At 46.5% G+C, this 19413-nt stretch overlaps 1 protein-coding gene across 3 annotated transcripts in view; it reads right to left on the reverse strand.

Annotated features, from left to right (window-relative positions):
* Positions 1 to 19413, reverse strand: part of P4HA1 (prolyl 4-hydroxylase subunit alpha 1) — a 720153-nt gene that overhangs the window by 571107 nt on the left and 129633 nt on the right. For all 3 annotated transcript variants that reach the window (XM_069610530.1, XM_069610531.1, XM_069610532.1), the window contains one exon: positions 3480 to 3617. In XM_069610530.1, coding sequence (XP_069466631.1) covers positions 3480 to 3617 — 138 coding nt within the window. The remainder of the gene's footprint in view (positions 1 to 3479; positions 3618 to 19413) is intronic.

The following is a 19413-nucleotide window of genomic DNA, read 5'->3' on the forward strand; positions in this document are numbered from 1 at the left end:
AAGAGGATTCCCTCCGTGGTGGCAGGGAAACTCTGGGCCCCGAGATCACCGCCACAGGTGCAGCCTCCCCAGGCTTCGCCAGGGCTGCCGCGAATCCCCCGATAGAGGCCTTAGCTTGGTGAATCAAGGCCTTCGCCACCTTGGGCGCGCTTGAGGCCTTCACCTTGGGGAGGGGGGGGGTCACCTTTGAGATCGACCGGGGCCTCTCCGGAAGCTTACCCGTGTTCTCGGATTTCCTCTTCCCCGAACCAGAGTGTTGGCTCGTGGTTGATGGTGCCGGGGAAGGCGCGCCCTGCCCGGCAGCCGAATAGCCAGACCGTTCGGCGCTCCCGGGGCCTGCGGATGGCGCTCCCAGTGCCCGCTGATTCGCAGTGCTTAGCCTTCTGTTGGGCCCCCGTCGCCGGGGCGCCCTCACAGGACTTAGAAGACCGCTCTGACCTTTTCTTCTGCTCACCTGCTGGGCCCTTCTCCAGCCAGCTGGCGAGGCGGGAACGACGATCCCTCATGGTCCGTTCCGATAGGTTCTTGCAGAACGCACAGTCCTTCTCCACATGCGTCTTGTCCTCATGAAGGCAGTAGACACATCTCGAATGCTCCTCCTCCTTGAAAACATTCTGTAACCCGCATCCAGGGCAGTTTCTGAACAGCTTGGATCCGGGCGTCGAGCTTCCCTTGTCCTGGGCCATGTCCATGGAAGGCCTCAGATCTTATGGAATCCTCCAAGAAGCGTAACTCGACGAAAACTTCACCCTTGAGGGGCGTAGAAAATTCCGAAACGGGTCCCCATTGATCGGAAATAGAACGGTGGAGCTTGAGGCTCGATTTAACCGAAAAATGAGAAAATCTCTTTGAAAAAAGCGCGAAAATGCAGTAAAAGCTCGAGAGCTATAGCACGAGGACTCCCAACACTTGAACGTGCGGTAAAAATCTGAGGATGGCTGCCAGGGGAGGGGCTTAGGGAGAGGGCAGTCATTGGCTGGGGGCAGTATGACCCAGAGACCAGTGATTGGTTGCTACTAAGAAAAACAGATCAGAAACGAAACTGATACTGATTTTTTCTTTACCGAGTATTCCCAGCCTGACGACGGGAAATATTCATGAGCATGCGAATCCATGCCAGACCCCATGCTGGAGAATGTAGCCAACATGGGCCCTACAGTAGAAGTCTAGACATCCAAATTCCCAGGCAACAGATGCCCAATAATCCGTGTAAAAGAAAAAAAAAAGCAAACTGGTTTCTCATGTCCAACGGGTTGAATGGAAGGAGATACTGGGTAGGACCCTGCTCCAAAAACATCCATAAGGTTGCTTTGCCTTGACTACACAGGTAGCAGGGATCTGTAGGCAATCTACACCCTTGGCAATCATGCATTAGAAAAGCATACTGACCTGGGCTGAGTCATAGGTTCCAGTTTATTAGAGATGTTGAGGGCAAAAAGGTCAGACACCAAGGCAGTCTGGCCCCAATCCTGCTCAAGGAACTCCACGGGGAAGACTCAAAGTTGACCCTTGTGAAACGACTAGGCCAAAAAGAGTGAGTTGGGATCAGATCCTCCTCAACAATCTGGCCAAACATACCCAGGCACTGGTCCTGGAGGTTCTCGAGCGCCTCCGGAGGTCTGCAATGCCAGAACAGGAATGTCCTGCATGGAGGGGTGAGGGCAATCACCTCCATTTTAGAGAACAGGGCCGAGCCACTAGGTGTGTAGTTACAGGCAAAGGAGGTCCTCAAAGGGCCTTTTGAGTTACAGGTGGCATGTTTTCCAACACAGTTGCCAAGGACTAAGCCACCATCATCCTAGTGAAGATGTCTACCATTCTTTGACAGAACACCTCCCACTGTTTCAGTACAGCAGCTTGGTGGGGAATGTTGTCTGTACCAACACAGATGGGGATTATGAGGCAGGAGTTCTGGCATAATTTGAGGAAGATTAATTCTGGGAATAAGACCTCTGGTGCATCTGTGTCCTTCATCTCCACTTCCTTCCGCGGCTGGGTGTTCAAGCTCCTTTAAAGTGGACCAAGGCTGCTCTTTCCTTAGAAGCTGTGGCTCCAATAGAGCCAGGGACTTGATGTTCCCACTCTTGCTTTTTGCAGCTTTTATTGGATTTTAAATGGACCCCTAGCATTAACTTCCTAGATGTAATTCTGGCTCACTTTTGAGGCAAGTAAAGCCTTTTTATCCTCACTGCTCTATACAATGCCTTTATGTTGGGGCACTGATCATTCCCACAATGCTACCAGTGCAGGGAGACCATTTTTCCCCCATTTAGGTTTCTTAAGTTTGTTTAGTAAAACAGACCACCTTACGTGGAGTGTTACAGGAGTAATGTCCATGCCTTTTTTCCTTTTTTGTCAAAATGGTTTCAAGGTTATGGACTGAACCACTCCCTTACTTAACCTGCCTCTGCCCCGACCCCCACCCATCCCTGTACCTCCCCTGCCATTCACTCAACTCCCAAGGACACACACTGTGGTAGCCATTATACGAAACCAGATTTACCAGTTTGCATTATTCTTGGTACCTGTAGAAACAATCGACAACCCCAAATGGCCAAAAGAAGAACCATCATCCTTCAGTGGAATGGCACCCCATCACCCAGAGGTTTCGTAGGCTGGCAGCCCTGTGGCATAGTCTATGACCGCGGTGTTTTTTTTTTCTCAAAGTTTTGGATTATCACTCCAGATATCAGTTAAGTTCAAGGACCCCTCTGGTGGGATCCCACTCCATCCACACCCAGGATGGCATATTGGGTAGCAGCAGGAACCACCCAGTCCCTTGAAAAGGTACACCCTCATACATGAGTTCTACCCACTAACCAGTAAACCGAGAATGTCATTTATAAGAAAGTATCAGTGACATTTCAGAATTCTAATGTTTGTAATGGAATTCTAATATAATGAAAAACAGAACAGAACAGAACAGGAGACTAAATAGGCAACACTGTTGCAACAAGCTGACAAATGAACAAACTCTAGGTATAGCAATGCATCACCAAGTATAGAACATATTTCTCAGACTTGCTTGCTGCCTTCCACCGCCGCATGGTTTACTAGATTCTTTCACAGAGATGCTCTTGGCTTCCTAAAAATGCTTCACTTACACAGCTTACTTTTACACGGAGCATTGTATAGACAGGATACTGAAAAGCAAGTGCTTAGGGGAGTATAGCATTGTTCATTATTTCCATCATCAGACAGCAAGAAACTTCTACAGCCAGGCGCAAGAAGGAGCTGACTTATAACATTTGCTGACCCGACTGAATCTTGTTGCACTCAAATGTTACCTAAAGTACTGCAAAGCATGCTAAGGTCTGCTGACTGGTATTTGCATCTTAAAAACTAAGTGGCAGCAAGTATCACTGAATAGGTTTAGCAAGGATCACATTTCGAAACTAATCAAATATCTATTAAAATTTGATTTTTTATAGTCTATTGTATTTTTAATATGAGCACCCAAAGGGCTGTGGCACACAAACCTGGAAGGTTTCCCCTGGATATGGTGTCTGTGTCCAAGTTGTAGGTGTCCTGGAGACGAAGAAGAGCTTTTGCAGCTCCGGTCTGATCTTCATCGTTCGGGAAATGCTGACGTTGAACAGTCAAGTTGGAAATAAATCCTAAAATTAGAGATATGAAACTAGTCAAACATCATTGAAATGAGTTTTAACATTCACCAATTTGTGTTGACCGTTAGGATGATCACTTTCTGATTTGGGGTTTAAAGTCAGCGTGCAATGAAAGTGCTGCCTAGAGTGCAACAATGCAAATACTGCAACACTATACTTTTGCCGGACTTGGATAAGATCCAAGCTTGTGGCACCCTCCCATCATACGACACCCTCTCCAGTGCCAAGGAGGAGGTCTCATTCAAACCCCTGGGCCCTGCACTAGTAACAGGATTTCCATGAAGAACATTCCATCCACACCTACAGTACAGTTTTCAGTTCACTTCAGCAAGGTAACCAGTGCTGCTGGCCACCGCTGGGGATTGGGGAGGGTATTCTAGCATGCATCCCTTTCTATACAGTCCTCCAGCACAGGAAAGAGCAAATTAGTAACCTACACTATTCTCTGGGAACATTGCCAACCGGGAGGTGGATAAGGTTTGCAGAAAGGACATGGACCAATCATCATCAAGATTCATCTTATTAAGTTATGTGTGTTTAATTGGGGTTAGTTACAACAAAAGGGGGTCAAAGTAAAACGAATTGAAGATTAGGGTGAAGAATGTAAATGAAAAGAATAGAGACTATAAACATAAAATAGTCAGTAGAACCATCAATCCTTTTCCTTAGGGCTTCTACCACAAAACTCAATTTTCCCATTTACTCAAGCGCGTCCCCTTAGTTTCCATAACAGAAGAAAGGTCTTAAGGTTGTTCGGTATATTTTCCATAGTTTTCCAGTGAGGGATGTGAAACATCCATCCTAAAGTAAAACACTGACCCAACCAAAAGATAAACCATCTACATATAGTAGTAGCTGTGGCAGAGCAGTTGGGCTTCGCTCTGGGGAGGAAGGAAGGCTAATAGTGAAGTACAGTTAATCCCCAGCTACCCTCAAAGAATATACCACACACTGGTATATGAAATAAAAACAATACAAAATTATAGATAGAATCTTACGTACTTTGGAGTAAACATAACACAGTAACGACAGTATGTTAAACAGAAATGGCCAACTAAGGGCCAGCTCACACTAAAACTACATGTGGTATCCTCTGGTGATGGGGACAATACAAGGATAATATGTGGGAAGTAAAGGGAACCCTCGTGATAGAAAACATACATTAATATACCCATGATCAGGAACCAATGTAAATACAGAACATAGAGACCATAATTTCTAACCCTCTAGCACATAGTGATATATGTACTGTCTGGTGTGCCTGTCTCTTCATGTATAACATCTAGGAGGGGGGAATAAAAAGGGTTAAGTACTTTAGAAAACAGGCTAAGGTCATCAAGAGTCAGGAAAATAGTAGACTAATAGTACCAGACCGATAAGGTTACATCACACTCCTTGAAAAGCAAAGATATAGTAGCAAGGCATTCCCATAGGCAGGAGTGTATGTAATGCAAGACCAACAAAATTGAAAATAATCTTAAAAATGAGCAGTACATGCTAAAATTCTCATCTTGTGCCTAAAGCTCCCTGGAAACAAGGGGGAATACAGGAAAAATGTCAAGGTACAGGTAAGTATGAGTTTAGTCATGAGAGTTTCAGGTAAGTTCAAAAGGTCCCTATAGGAATAAACAGGAGTCCGTAGATACAGCTGAAGTTGTGGAAAAGGGAGCCAAGTATTTTCAGTTGTGCATTTTTTAACTGAATCAGAAATGACAGAGGGAGAAAAAAAAAACCAATAGTCATTTGAATGAAAATGCCTTTCAGTTTTCTCTCCCGCCGACATTTTTGGTAATCCGCACCCTCCACCCCCTTACTTACCTTATGGCGGCACACTTTGCTGTGTGCTGCTGACTCCTTTATCCCTCTGAAATGCCGGTTCCCTTCACTTATGTGCATGGGAACCGGTGCTGCAGGGTCTTTTTTTTAAACCTTTGTTTAGGTCGGGGGGACACTCTCCCAACCCCTGTTACAATTATAGTGAACAAGGGTGCAGGGACACCCCCGCAACCCCTGCTCCCCCTTTTCACTACAATCGAACCGAATGTGATATTTAAGCGACATTTACGGCTGTTCGTATTTTTTTTATTCAGCAGAAATTCAAATGAATATCCCATTCAGTTTTATTTTTTTTCAGTAATTTCTACTGATTCCAGTATCCAGTATTGCCCCCACACGTGCAGATAAGATTCCAGGGGATGTCAGAGGAGACCAGAGTTAAAGTCTCAGGTTGGAGGCCCAGGAGAGAAGTAAGCACAGAAGGTTTCGACCCAATGCAAGTTCGCAAAATGTGGTTCAAGTGCCTTGTGGAAACATTAGATTACTGGGACCCATGAGGATAAATATCTTGAATAATCCACCAACCGAGGGTGCAGAGGTTAGTACTTGCTGTGCAGTTCTCAAAACTACATCTCTGGAATGATGAAACGGCCCAGTGAGTGCAAGATCTTTTCTAGGGCAGTTTACAGGACCATAGGACTTCCAGACCAACGATAACCAGATGACCAGAAATAAGACTACGCCTTCTTTGGAGCAGAAACCACCAGCCAAGAATAGCAACACATCGTCTCATGAAGGTGGAGAATGAGCAAGCAGATTTCAAGATGGCTTGAGGGGGAGCAAGCCAGCAAAAAGAAAAAAACAATCCCACAAATAAACACAATGGTGCAGGCAGCCCAGACAAGCAGAAGAGGTGGGGCAGGATTGTCCATAACCCTCCTGTATGACTGTCACTTTCTACCACTAGGGTCACGATCAAGGGTTAATTCGGGAAGACTGTAGTAAAACCACCTAGTAATTATTCGACACCTACAACCTAGCCCATCCAGTGTAGAGGATGAGCAAATGGGAAAGGCACAAGACCAAGCCTGTATGGCCAGTGCCGTTCACAAAATTGCTGAAGCAGCTTTGTGGCAAAATCCTTCAGCAGGTTAAATAAACGTGCGTAATTCCAAGAAAAAGTCAGCAGATTGGAGACTGGGTTAGGATCTCTCCAAGATATACCCATACACTCATGGGCAGGCTTAAGGCAGTCCTCCAATCGCACACAGGGGCACTCATATTTTCGCTGCAAGCCAATCCGGCTGGCTACCCCACCTTCCCCCCAGCCCCAAGAAAAGACACCAAAAACCAACCAAAAAAATTGACCAAAGTCCACCCACACATTAGGGGTTTATTGGCCTGTATAAGGCTAGCGACTGGTCTAAAAGTGCAGAGCTGTGCTCAGAGTGAGCCCACATTTGCACAACAGCTATTTTAGGCCTGCCTTGTGGGTTCACATGCAAATAAGAGGCACAAAGGCAAAATGGGTGCAAGCAAGATTTAAATAAATGAATAAGTACCCCAATAGCTACCAACAAATGTACATGTACTAATGAAGTACATAGGCTTGCACCCCAGGTGAAGCCAAAACTAAATTACTGATGCCACCAGCATACCCTCTAAAAACATAGGATAGGATCATCATAGAGCCAAAATAGGGTGTTTCAAAAGCAGCCCTCTCCTATGGTCCACATGGGCTACCAATGGACCATGTACGCGCACACACACAAAAAATAAATAAATAACTGGCCATGGTGGTTTGAGGTGGCAGGAGGATTTTAATGGAAGTCTCTAGCCACAAATCAGTTGTCAGAAATCCTGAAACCCAAAGAGAAAAAACAAAGTTTAGAGAGAAGACCCCTCCCTCCCTCAACAACGGACCAATCCAGAAAACCAAAAAAAAAAATAAAAATAAAAAGTTTTCCAGAGTTTCAATATTCTCAAAATCCAGGCTCCACCAGTCCTCCGGGAAGGATGGGGGAGTTTCAGTCTGGGTCTTCAAGTATCCCCTGCACTTTTCAACATTACCCAGCAGTTGCCTTCACCCTCGACAGGATCAGATTCCACGGCCTGCACAATGTTGCTGTCCAAATTTGAACTACCACTTGAACGAGGAAGGGGCGGGTGTTGGCAAGCTTAAGGCCCAAGGACTTCTGCTCGTCTGAGTCTAGCTGGGCTTGAGCGAGGGCCTTGCAGCCTAGGGGTTAAGCCCAACTCACAAGGTACGCTCTCCATCATGGCCAAACAGTGTTCCTTAGCGACCATCCCTGGTTCGGTTATCTTCTCTACTACTGTACTTTTCCTCAAACTGAACTCCTGTAATTGCCTACTAACCTTGCTTTTACCTCCACAATAGTCCACCGGACTGGTATTGTGTCTGGGATATACACCTCTGGCTCTTCCGTCACCTAGTCCTGTTCCAGATTATGTTTTGCTCCTTTCTCTCACCACCCTTCTGAGTGCCTCACTATGCTTACCTTCTGGTCTTCCACTACCTCCCCTGATCGTTATCTACCTCTAGATGTCACCTCATTCCCCATTCTCATCAACCACTTCTGATTCTTTTGGATGTCTCTCGTCCCGAGGACTTCCCTCCAGTTTCACTTTTTCTCCCGCCTTTGCTGCCACCTCCTTGTCAACCTGCCGTTTCCCCGATCACCTGCTATCTGCTCTCCAGATCGCCTCTTGTCCTCCAACCTCTTCCAAACCAGTTTCTTCCTCTGTTCCGCACACCTCTGCTCTCTCATGGCTCCCACCTCTCGTTGCCAAACCCACACTCCTTCATGGGGCCCAAGGCCCCTCCCCAGGACATCCCTCATCAAGATCCATTGTGTGCTGGATAATAGTTTGTTAAATGGAATTTGTATTTGCAAGTGGCACTATTGTGTTACACATGCACTGTCTGCTCCATGGAATAATAGGTTTGACTTGGAGAGCGCCAGTTCTCGCAACTAGATTTTACTGCACACAGAGTTCCCGAACTTTGATTTGGTGAGCATTCGGTTGCATGGTTTCTCCCTGTGGTGTGTTCAAAAGTAGCAGTTCAGTGTTCTCCCAGCAGCCCAAGACGGATTACATCTTCAAAGGGCTCTTAAAGGAGTCCACACATGTTGGTGCAAGGTGGTAAGTCCCTACTACGCTGCAGTAACCGCTTCCGTTACCACTAGCCTGATGGAATGTCCAAAACATATCAGAAATGTCATTTTCTGTTGCAGAGATGCTCGAGTCCATTGCGTGGAAGAGCCCCTCATCAACAAATCTTAGAAATAGGGAAAGATGCGTCCTTGCCTCTGAAGACGTGCTGCTAATGGTGCAAGGCACTTCATAAATACATTGAGAGCAGATTTAAGGCCAAAGAGCAGCAACTGGATTTGAAAATGTACATAGGAGGGATTGTCTGCGTTTTGGGTGAATTGGCGTCCAAATCTATGTATGCTAGGGTATGTTTTTTCAACAGCGGAATGATGCTCTGCATAGTTTCCAGCTTTTTGTTTTATTGGTCACTTATATTGTGATTAATACTTGCCTCATCCAGCTTTTCAGCATGCAACTCGCTACCTTTATGCTATTATTTTAAATCAGACTTGACAGTAGTGAAGTCTTTTTGCTTTATGCACTTTGCTGATCTCAGTTTGTAGGCACCGATCAGTATTGAAATCATACTGCACAGCATGTCCAACAATAGGTAAACGGTCTTTAGGTCCACTTGTGAACATGAAATTGCATGGTTTTTACTGTTGCGCTGGGGGCACTCTTGAAAGCCCACTTTTGGTGAGAAGGCAGCACATCTCCACCTTCAACTCTGACAGGATTGTGGGCAGGGTTGACATGGCATGTTGGGGGCTTCCCTGTGAACTCTAAACAATGCCCTTAAGTGGAGCTCAAACCCATTTGACTGTTGTGCATACTCAGTGTTCCTGAACATTGGAGAGTCTCCTCTACTGTGGTGATAAACCCGACCCAATCATTCAGCTTACCACCTCAATGCCCTTCACTGTCACTTGGCCTGTATAATAGGCTTAAGCCTTCTAGGTGATCAGAGAGTTTCCCCTCGGGGTATCTTGGATATTCCTGGTTAGATGCCAGATTCCAGTTCATGATGGATCTTTGTAGAGTACCCGAGAAGCATGCAATCTCAATATTTATCTTGAAAGCTTGGTGGGCATCACCACATTTGTCAGCAATGCTTCTCTTGCCATCTGCTTAAAATCAGTGCAATCAGTGTATGTAGCATCAATGGCTAGATGGATTGCTGCTTCCCGTCAGAGGTAAAGTTCCTTCTTTCGCAAGGACCGGGGGAACCATCAGATTCCACATCGCACAGTTAGCTTCCAAGAAAAGCCGACTAATCAGCAACATTAAGAGTTGCAGCCATGTGGTGAACACTTCTTTTACTTTCTAAATGCATAGTCCCAGGTTCCCAGGCTGGGGGACTAGAGCATTAAGCAGGTGGAATTCCAGAATGGCTGCTAGCAGCAGCCGAGAGAACCAATTCCAGATTTGATTGACCGAAAGGAGGCATTAAATTGCATCCTCAGGAGGCCTACACTTCATTCCAGTCCACTTTTAGGAGCAGTGGTAGAGAAGGGTTTCTTCATGGTCAACACGCCTTCTTTCCCAATATTTTGTAGGCTCTGAATGGAATGTGGCTACTATAACTAATCAGAGGATATTGACCCCCGCCGGAGGGGGGGCCTTCCCCATGGGGGCAGGAGGGTGCGTCCACTGAATAGTCCCCATGGGGGTGGTGCACTGAGGGAGGATCACATAGGGAAGGAAGACCCCTATGGGATTGGGAACGACTATTATGTGGTATGCTCCCGCTTAACTATATCCATACCCTTCTCAAATGCTAAATCCTCCGACCCCCAGTCAGTCAACCCAACATACTTGGCAAAACTAAAATATCAAAGAATACAATAAATACTCTGAAGAGGAAGATGACGAGCATCACTCTGCAGAACCAGAGTGAGCGGGCTAGGCTGACGGGATGTGGTTAACCCAAACGAATACAGCAATCCAGTACAGAAGTTCAAAAGGAGATCAGCTCTGAAGCTAGAGGAGAACGGTCCACCGAGGAGGAACTGCAGGAGCCATGCACCTGGTGAGGGTATCCAGTCATTTATTCGAAAACATAGTTTCGAATGACAAAGGTTTCGAAAGAAAAGCAACAAAAAAATGAATTTTTTTGTAGGTAAAGTTTTTTTTTTAACTAAAATGGGTGTTAAGGGGTAAAAACAAGTGTTGGGGGGCTTCCCCCCCAACCATTAATAAAAAAAATTAAAATGCATTTTTTCAATGCATTTTAATTCGGAACTTTGCCATCCAAAGCTATGGCATTCAAAAATATCACTATAAACCCCTGGTGAGCAGATGAGAGCCGTAAGGGAAGCCTTGAACGGAGAACCCGAAAGTGGTCCAGGACGGAAGGGCTACTCTGGCTGCTGCCAAGATGAACCTCTGGACACCCCAGCCCCCGGCAAAGTGCCCGAGGGAGAAAACACGCAGCTGGGCAGAGTCAGACGCCTGCAGACCCCGCTGGTCTCCCGAACACTACCGGAGCCTCGAGAAGCAATGCAGCTGCTCAGGAAACGCTGGTACCTGCAAGTAAGAAACCAACAGGTACGCAGGTTATCCAAGAGGCGTTAGAGGCCTGGGAACGAAGGGGGCGAAGGCAGAAGCTGGCACAACAGGGTCTGGGACCCTGATTGTAAAATAAGCAAATAAGGAAGAGCTGTATGCTTGGAAGTGAAATAAACCAAGCAGAGGATACTTTACATTGCAAGCTTGGGACCCGCACCCATGTGAAAGGCAAAAGCCTAAAGTAACGAGGAATAAGGTGGTCTGGGACCCTGTGAGGTCCATTAGAGGACAATTGCTTGTCAGAGACTAAATTGAGCCGTGCAGAATATTAAGAGTCTGGGACCTGCACCCACAGGCGAGGTTGAGAATAAGAGGGTCAAGAACCCTGGAAATGAAAAGAACCAATGAGAAGGAATGCTACACTTGTTAGGGAAATGTGACACGTTGGTGGGATGAATAACTGTGAACCTGAGTAGTATATCCTTGTGAATTGACAGTGCCATTAACCTAAAAGGATACAAGGCTCAGAGGCCCAAAAGGAAGGAAAGTAGAATAAGTGGAAGTCTAGAGAAAAGGAGCACAACCCTAACCTCCTATTTGTGAACATTTGTTAATTGCATCAGTTCTTGATTACCCAGGAGACTGGGAACTTTTCTGTTGGTTGAACTACCATGAACAAGTCCTCTCTATGAGCATCTCCGCCAAACAGGTGCTCACCTGCTACTCCAGAACTATCAAGGACAACATTGCCTCCCTTGCTCCAAGCCTTGGCCGATTTGTGTAATTGCTGGTTTGCCACAGGCGCCTTCCCATCACCCCCCACCCCTCGCACCCCAAAGCAAAGGTAACAAAGGCTGAGCAGCCAGGCTAAGTCTACGAGGGAGTAGGGCTGTAGGAAGGTACACAGGACTCACAGCATTCAAGATGGTTCAAAGAAACACAGACCCACTAATAGTTGATATAATAACATAATATATACACACTATGGTTTAAGGCTGTTGAGCAATGAAAGTACTTTCTACAGTAAGATCCCAGTAGAACAAAAGGTTGTATACTTAAATCAAAACGTAATAAAAGCAATGTTGAAACTCTAATAACAAGGAAGCAAACAAATTATCCCCCGCTTAACTAGGCTTCAGAAGTCCTTGTGCACCTTCTCCTCAAAAAAGCCTTGTGCCGACTCCTGCTGCTTAACTACCGCCCTAGCTCCATTGACCCCTTCCTGAGCAAACCCTTGGAGAAGCTGGTCATCTCCCAGCTGATCCACCACATGATTTTGTTGGCTGTTTCCACAACCACCAGTGTGGCTTCAGAGCAGCCAGAGGCACGCAAAAACTGCACTCCTGATTACCCATGAAGACTTGCTCTCAAATCTCGATTCCAACTCTCCACCCGTTCCCATACTTCTGGATCATTCCTCCACCTTCGAGATGGTCTATCATGCTACCCTTATAAATCCTGCGACACCCTTGGCATCATGGTACTGGCAGTGTACTGGTTGACCTCGTTCCACTCTAATCGACCTTCCCAGGTTCAGCTGGGCCCTTTACTCTCCTCTATCACACTCTCCACCTGCGGCATCCCTCAAAGCTCTATCAGTGGATCTTCAACATCTACCACGCTCTTCTGGAACACCTGATCTCTGCCTGCTCTCCTCACTTGCAGTGTTATGCAGATGACACGCTGCTCTCTTCAAACTTCCCTCCACTGACTCCTCTGCCTCCTCTCTCATCCCAGACTGTCTGACTGCTATTCAGGCATGGTGTGCTGCCAGTGATCTCTGCTTTAATGCCAGTAAGACTGATCTTTCTCATTGGGACCCTGAGCTCCCCCATTCCCTCCTGCCCTCCATGGTCACCTTCCCTCACATACTTGAGGCAAAAACCCTTGGTGTCACCTCCTCAGAGGCATTATCTCCCTTTCCGCACCTTCACACAGAAACTTAATGTCTCCAGAGCTCTGGTCCTCTCTAGGCTAGACTACTGCAACAGCATCTTCTTCAATCTGCCTTTATCCCCCCCTTTGCCCACTTCAACTAATCCAGAATAGGACTGCAAAACTTCTCATTGGCCTCAAGCCCAGGTATCTCTCCAGACCTAACATCTCTCCACTGGTTCCCGGGTTCTGCAAGGATCAAGTTCAAGACTCTCTGCATCATCCACAAGGCTTTCTGGTGCCTGGGACCCCCTGCTACATCAAACTCTCTCTCCCTAATCACCCTGCTAGAACCCTTTAGTCTTCAAGCTCCAACTCTCTGCAGATCAGATGCTTTTCCAAACAAAGTAGGGTCGGGGTGGGAATCTCGCTCCTGAGAAAGCCTCCCTCTTGAATGGGCTCCCTGACCCTCACAGGCTTGAGCCGGATCTCAGTTCAAGAAGCTCCTCAAGGCCCTCCATCTCTCTCTTCTTCCTTCCCTCTCCCCTGCTAAATGCCCCCTGTCTGCCGCACTGACTGGCTCCCTCAGTCCTACAGGCACAAGGCCCTCCCTGCCCAGTCCACCCCTGTCCTCGCACTTAGCATGTGGAGCTTTACTACCTGCACTCCATGCATTCCCTAGCACCTGTCCATCGGCCTCCCCTTAGCACTCGCCAACCCCTTGGGCCCTCTTACCACATCACTTTTCACTTGCTCCTCTCGCCCTGCACTTCTCTTCCCTTCCCTTCCCTTCCCACCGACCGGCACTCCCCCCTCCCCCTTGCACTTCTCGTTACTGCACTTGCACAATCAAAATGACCAGGCCTAGTAGGGCTGTTACTGTTATTTTCTCCCATGTCCCCCCCCACCCTTATTTGTCTTGTGGCGCCTTGAAACACCATTATTGTATAGGCGCTTTATAAATACCCAATACATAAAATAAAACGCTTTACTTTGGGAAGAGATCCTCCTTGCACAGTTAGTTTATGTTATTACTGTTCGGGATAGAGGTAGGCCTTTCAGACACAGCAGTGACAGATTTAGTTTTGGACATTCTGACAATTTCACTAGTTTTCTTTGAGGCAGAGAATCCCCTCTTAGCTTTAGGGATAGAGAGGCATTATTCCAACCCCTTATTCATCAATAAAGGTTTATAGGCAAAAATATGCCCAAAAATATGCAACCATTCTGTCTGAGTCTTATTTCTGCACCCTAACAGTTAACTCCAAAGGGTACATCAATTAAATAAAAAGGGAACAGTCCTCCTCCCCTCTAGTGACATATGCAATCACCATGGTTATGCCATGCTAGCCAGACAGACACCCAACGTGACTGTACAAAATTCAAAAATACTTAACTATCCTTACAATGCAGTTAAACTGGGAATATTAGGCGCACAACTATTTAGCCCAAACTGACAGTGAGTGACCCCCAACCCCACTTGTCACTTTAGCAGGAGATGTGAAAGTGGAGCCCATGTTGACTGACGATGGAGAAGTGGAACAGCTGAGAATCTAACTTTCCTGGCCCACTGCAGATGCACTGTGACAGAGGGACGGGGCTCACCTATGGTGACTGGTCGATCATTTTGTGCTGCCCTGCTGCTGGGTCTGGCACCATTCTGCATGTGAGGCGGGCACTGCAAGGCTTCAGGGGAGTTTGGCCATGACAGAGGAGACAATGGTGAGGTTGGAGGTGGGTGGAGTGTCAGATCATCACTGCTGCCTAGTTAGCTCAATTCCTGTGCCAGAGGGCCTTCCCAACAGGATCACCACCTGCTGCAGATCTGAAAAATAACAGCAAGGAAGGGGGCGGCAATCCTCTTCATGAGGTCCTGGTGAGTCGCTAAGGGAGGACAGCACTCACCAAGCGCCTTACTGGCAAACCTTCATGTGGTTGCCAGACACCTGGGTAAACGTCCTCTTCCAGTGAACACCTGTGACCACACTGGATACTACCCGCCCACCCCCAAAACAGATGCTGAAATCATTGAGGAAAATATATGATATAGTGAGAGGGAGAGCATAAGGTGGCATAGTACTGCAGCCTCCACTTGCAGACATCCCTGCTGGCTGGCACACATACACATGAACTAGAGAAGACTCAAATATGTACAAGTAAAGAGGACGACAAACAGATGCACACAAGTCTCAATCGTAAGACTTTAAAGAGGCATCTTTATATTTTGATCAATGAATTTGAATTTAATTGTTTTTGTTACAAATCCCTCCTGATGAGCCAATGGATTTGGTGAAACACGTGTTGAGGGCACTAAGAGGGCACTATAACATATCAATAACGTTTGGAGGATCACTTTGAATTAAAAAAAAAACACCTCATGTTAAAATAAAAATGACTTTTGGAATATCTTTCAATCTGTAGCCACTTTCAACTGCAGGTGCACTATAAGGTGACCAGAAACTTCCATTTTAAATTATTGTATCACACTCAGCAGTCTGAGTGTTACTGGTCACCACCAAGCAGCACCCCAATATCTTTATCAAAACTAAACAAGTTCAACTAAAGACCAATTCGCTATCAACTGTTTTTGGAGACTGCAAAGGTACCATTATCTCAAATATGTACAGGTTTCCCATTCTTAGATTTGGCCTGAACTACCAAAAAGGTTTGGTAGCAAAGGCTGAGCAGCCAGGCTTAATCTAGGAAGGAAGAGGGCTGTATATGATATGCCATTTTACTTGTATGGCACTCGTACACAAGTGTTTCAGGAAGGTACACAGGGCTCGGCGCATACAAGATGATTCAAAGAAACATGGACGCACTAATAGTTTATATGATAACATATACACACTAGGGTTTAAGGCTGTTGCACAATAAAAGTACAATCACAGTAAAATAAAAGGTTTTATCCTTAAATCAAAATGTAATAAAAGCAATGTTAAAACTCTAGTACTAGGTAAGCAAACAAATAATTCTATTAACTTAAATTAACCCCTGCTTAACTAGGCTTCAGAAGTCCAAACCTATACTAGATACTGTACAGAGTCAAGGAGGCACTGGAGGTCCTGTGACCAAGTTTGAGGAGGAAGGAAGCAGGTGGGTAGTAGGTAGAGCAGAGATTCTATAAAATAGTGTTCTTATTTGCAGGTAAGAAGAACAGTTTTAGTAAACTAGGCCCGATGGGTTGTTTACACCAAGGGGGATCTAGGGTTCCCTTGCGAGAGGTTCATGTAACAGCTTAACTGCCGCCCTCTCGGTGCACTAAATTACACAGCAAGACCAAGGTAAGTACCAACTGGAGAATGTGCTGCAACAGATTGGGCCACCAGATGTCCCAGTTTCAGGTTTCATGGCCTGGAAGGCTGAAGGTCTTTTGGAGGGAGCAGCTGGATGCACTCTAGCAGTGGGACACCGAGCAGTGGATTTCTGAGGCAGTGGTGTGTTGGAAGTGTTCACAGGCTCTGGATGCTAATTGGTTATCGTGCGTAGGAGTTTGTGCCCTTTCTCGGTCCTCATCTTGGTTGAGGGGACTTTCAGGAGCGGGATGCAGTCACTGGCGGTCCAGAAGGATGCCTACCAAGCTACAGATGAAACAGACCTTTGGCAAACGTTGCACCGGTAAAATGGAACAGGACACTAGGTATTCGTGAATTGCAGGCCATGGATTTCACAGCTCGTCCAGGGATGGCTCCAATTGAAGGTTGCCTTGGGGCTGGTTGATCCCCACCAGTCCAGAGGAGTAAATAGTCCTTTTCAGGTCTTCCTGTTAACAGTTACACAGCTGGCACTGGGGTCGCTGGAAGTAGCTGCAGGCATCGTCCTGCTTCGGAACTTCAATCCAGTGGTCGACTCTGGGGTTTAGTTCCAAGGCCCTTGCCTTATGTTGAAGAACTGGCTAAGCCCACCAATCATACCACAAGCCTTTCGTGCAAATCTGAGAGGTGGGCTGTCCAGGAGGACAGCCAGCCTCGCAGTCAGACTGCTTCCAAACAGGCACACTGTAGAACAAAGACCAGGAGAGTTTTGGTCTCCTCCCCCCACTTCCTGTCGTTTCAGGCACTCCGAGCCTTGTCAGGCTTTCCCAGGGAAACTTGCCAAAGACAAAATACTCCTCAATACCACCCCCACCCAGCTAGGTAGAAGGCAGCCTCACAAAGGACAGGCCCCAATACCTTCAACTCTCTTCCTAAATATCTTCCTTCTCGTGCTCTTCGCTCTTCCGCCTCCAACTACCTCAGGGTCAGTCACTTCTCCAAGCAACGAGTTGGGGGTAGATCTTTCTTCAGCTGGGGCCTCCCTCTGGAACAGCCTCCCTGAAACTTGAGGAGAATCATCTTCGGTTCCAGAAGCACCTCAAAACCTTGCTCTTTGCTTCTGCTTTTTCTCCTTCTCTCCCCTGCTGACTTCCTGGCTGAAACTGCAATGGTTACCTGGCCACCCTCTGATCTCGGGCCCAGGTCCCCTCCCTGCCAGTCGCTCACCTGCACTGCCTTCCTGGCAACCCCCGCACTTGGGGACTGTTTTCTATATCCCTACAGCCCCACTACCAGCGCTTGACACCTGATGTCTGCACTTGCCACCTGCTGGCCTTACTTTTTACTTATTATTTATTCTATTATCCCATGTACTGCACTGTCCCCGAATACACCCCCCGCACTTTACCCCTTCGCCCTTCCAATGCACTTGCGCGATCTGAATGACACCTGGCCTAGTGGGATAGTTGTCCGTCTTCCCTCTGTTTCCCCATCCCTTGACTCATCGCGCCTTGAAACACTTGTGTATAGGCGCGCTATAAATGCCATATCATATCTTAAAGAAATAGCAAGAAAAAATTACAGCCACCGTTTTTAAAGGGAATGGTGTACCCAGTGTTCCCTGTTGCAGCTGTGAAGACAGCCTACAACACCAGTTCACAAAAGATGGTAGAAAAATATCCACTGCCACCAGCCACTCCAATAACTTGCCACTGTAACTAGAAAGTTAGAAAGTGAAAAGGGGATCCATTGTGGCCTCTCAGTACTACACATGAGGTGGGGTGTGCCGATTCCAGTAAATGGAGTTCTGGGTGGATGAAAAGGATCTCATTCCCTGATAAAAAAGAATGTTAGCAGAGAAGTAAAAAGGAAAGCTCAAGGGTGCCATGAAGTTGGCGGAAAGCGCAACTCCAAAATAGAGTATCCAAAAGAGATACAAAAGGTTCCCAAATACAGAGTAAAAGCCTGTGTGGAAAAAGGAGTACCACACACAAGAGTTAGAATAAATCATTTATTTTTTTAGAAAAAAAACAACAAAAAAAAAAAACAGTCCAGCAAAAAGAGCTGTGGGACTCGCAGGGGAGGAGAATTTCACATAAAAAGGATTTCTACTCTACCAGGGGGGTGAGGGAGGGTGGTGGAAGAAGGGCAGGCACCCAGCACACATGTGCTCCAACCACAGAATTGAACCATATCTACCAATTTGGGAGGTCCCACCCCCAAAACCCCACTCAGTGGGACTGGGGGCTTGCAGACAGAGTGCCATCCAGTACCGGAGAAGGAACAAATGCTCAACTTTGGGCCCAGGGCCCTTATTAAGGGTGCAGCACTTTCCAAAGCATCATGTAAGTTAACAGCTGTGAGGAGTTGCCATTTGGCAAGGGTGTAAAAGACCTGGCTTTTTTTATTATAAATTTTTAAAATGATGCAGGTAATTCCATTTCAAGAAGGGAAATCTGCTGATCAGATTTCCACTTCATTAAGCTCTATGCCAAAACCATTGTGCACACTTGTGCTGCATCAGTAGCCTGGTCTGCAGCTCCTGATCTCCAGGGGCACAGAGCAGGTCCGGAGGTCACAGGTGTAAAAGTGCATTTCTAAACTCTGGCCTGGTGGACAGATGTTTATGAGGCCAACCCAGTTCTAGCTTAGGAAAACCAATCAAGGTAGCATGGAGAGTGGTCAATGCCAAGTTGCAGGGAAGGAGAGTGTGGTAAGGGGTCCACAATGAGCAATGAAGGATTACACTTGAACAGGCAAGTACCTAAACTCTATTACAGGCCAGAAACACACTATGAAAAAGGAATAACAATATCACACAATACTAAATATAATTCATATATACTAATCACAGGAGCCAGTGCCAAATAATCAATTCACCCATTCCTGAAAGAGAAGGCAGGAAATTAGTATTTGCACCGAGTCCACAGGACTAACAATGCTCACTTACGATGTCCAACCCTACCTAAGTTGTATGGGCCCTGTGCCCAAAAGTTCAAGTTTTCCAAAAGTTTTAGGAGCTGGGTAAAAATGAGGGAGAGGGTCCTGTGGATGTGAACAAGGGTCTAAAAATCAAGACTGCGTATACTGGTGAGTAAGACTGTTCCTAGCTTTTGGAGGGCTATTGCCAAAGCCAAACAGTTGTAAAACTATTTAAAAGTTAGCTAACTTTTAAAGTGTGGAGATAGGGGAGCAGCCCCCACCCTACCAGTAATCAGAATTTTCTCCAGACTTGGAGGGTCGCCCGAGGTAGGTTT

This window comes from Ambystoma mexicanum, chromosome 8 (genome assembly GCF_040938575.1).
Source record: "Ambystoma mexicanum isolate Mex_15411 chromosome 8, UKY_AmexF1_1, whole genome shotgun sequence".
In the NCBI taxonomy this organism is placed as follows: domain Eukaryota; kingdom Metazoa; phylum Chordata; class Amphibia; order Caudata; family Ambystomatidae; genus Ambystoma; species Ambystoma mexicanum.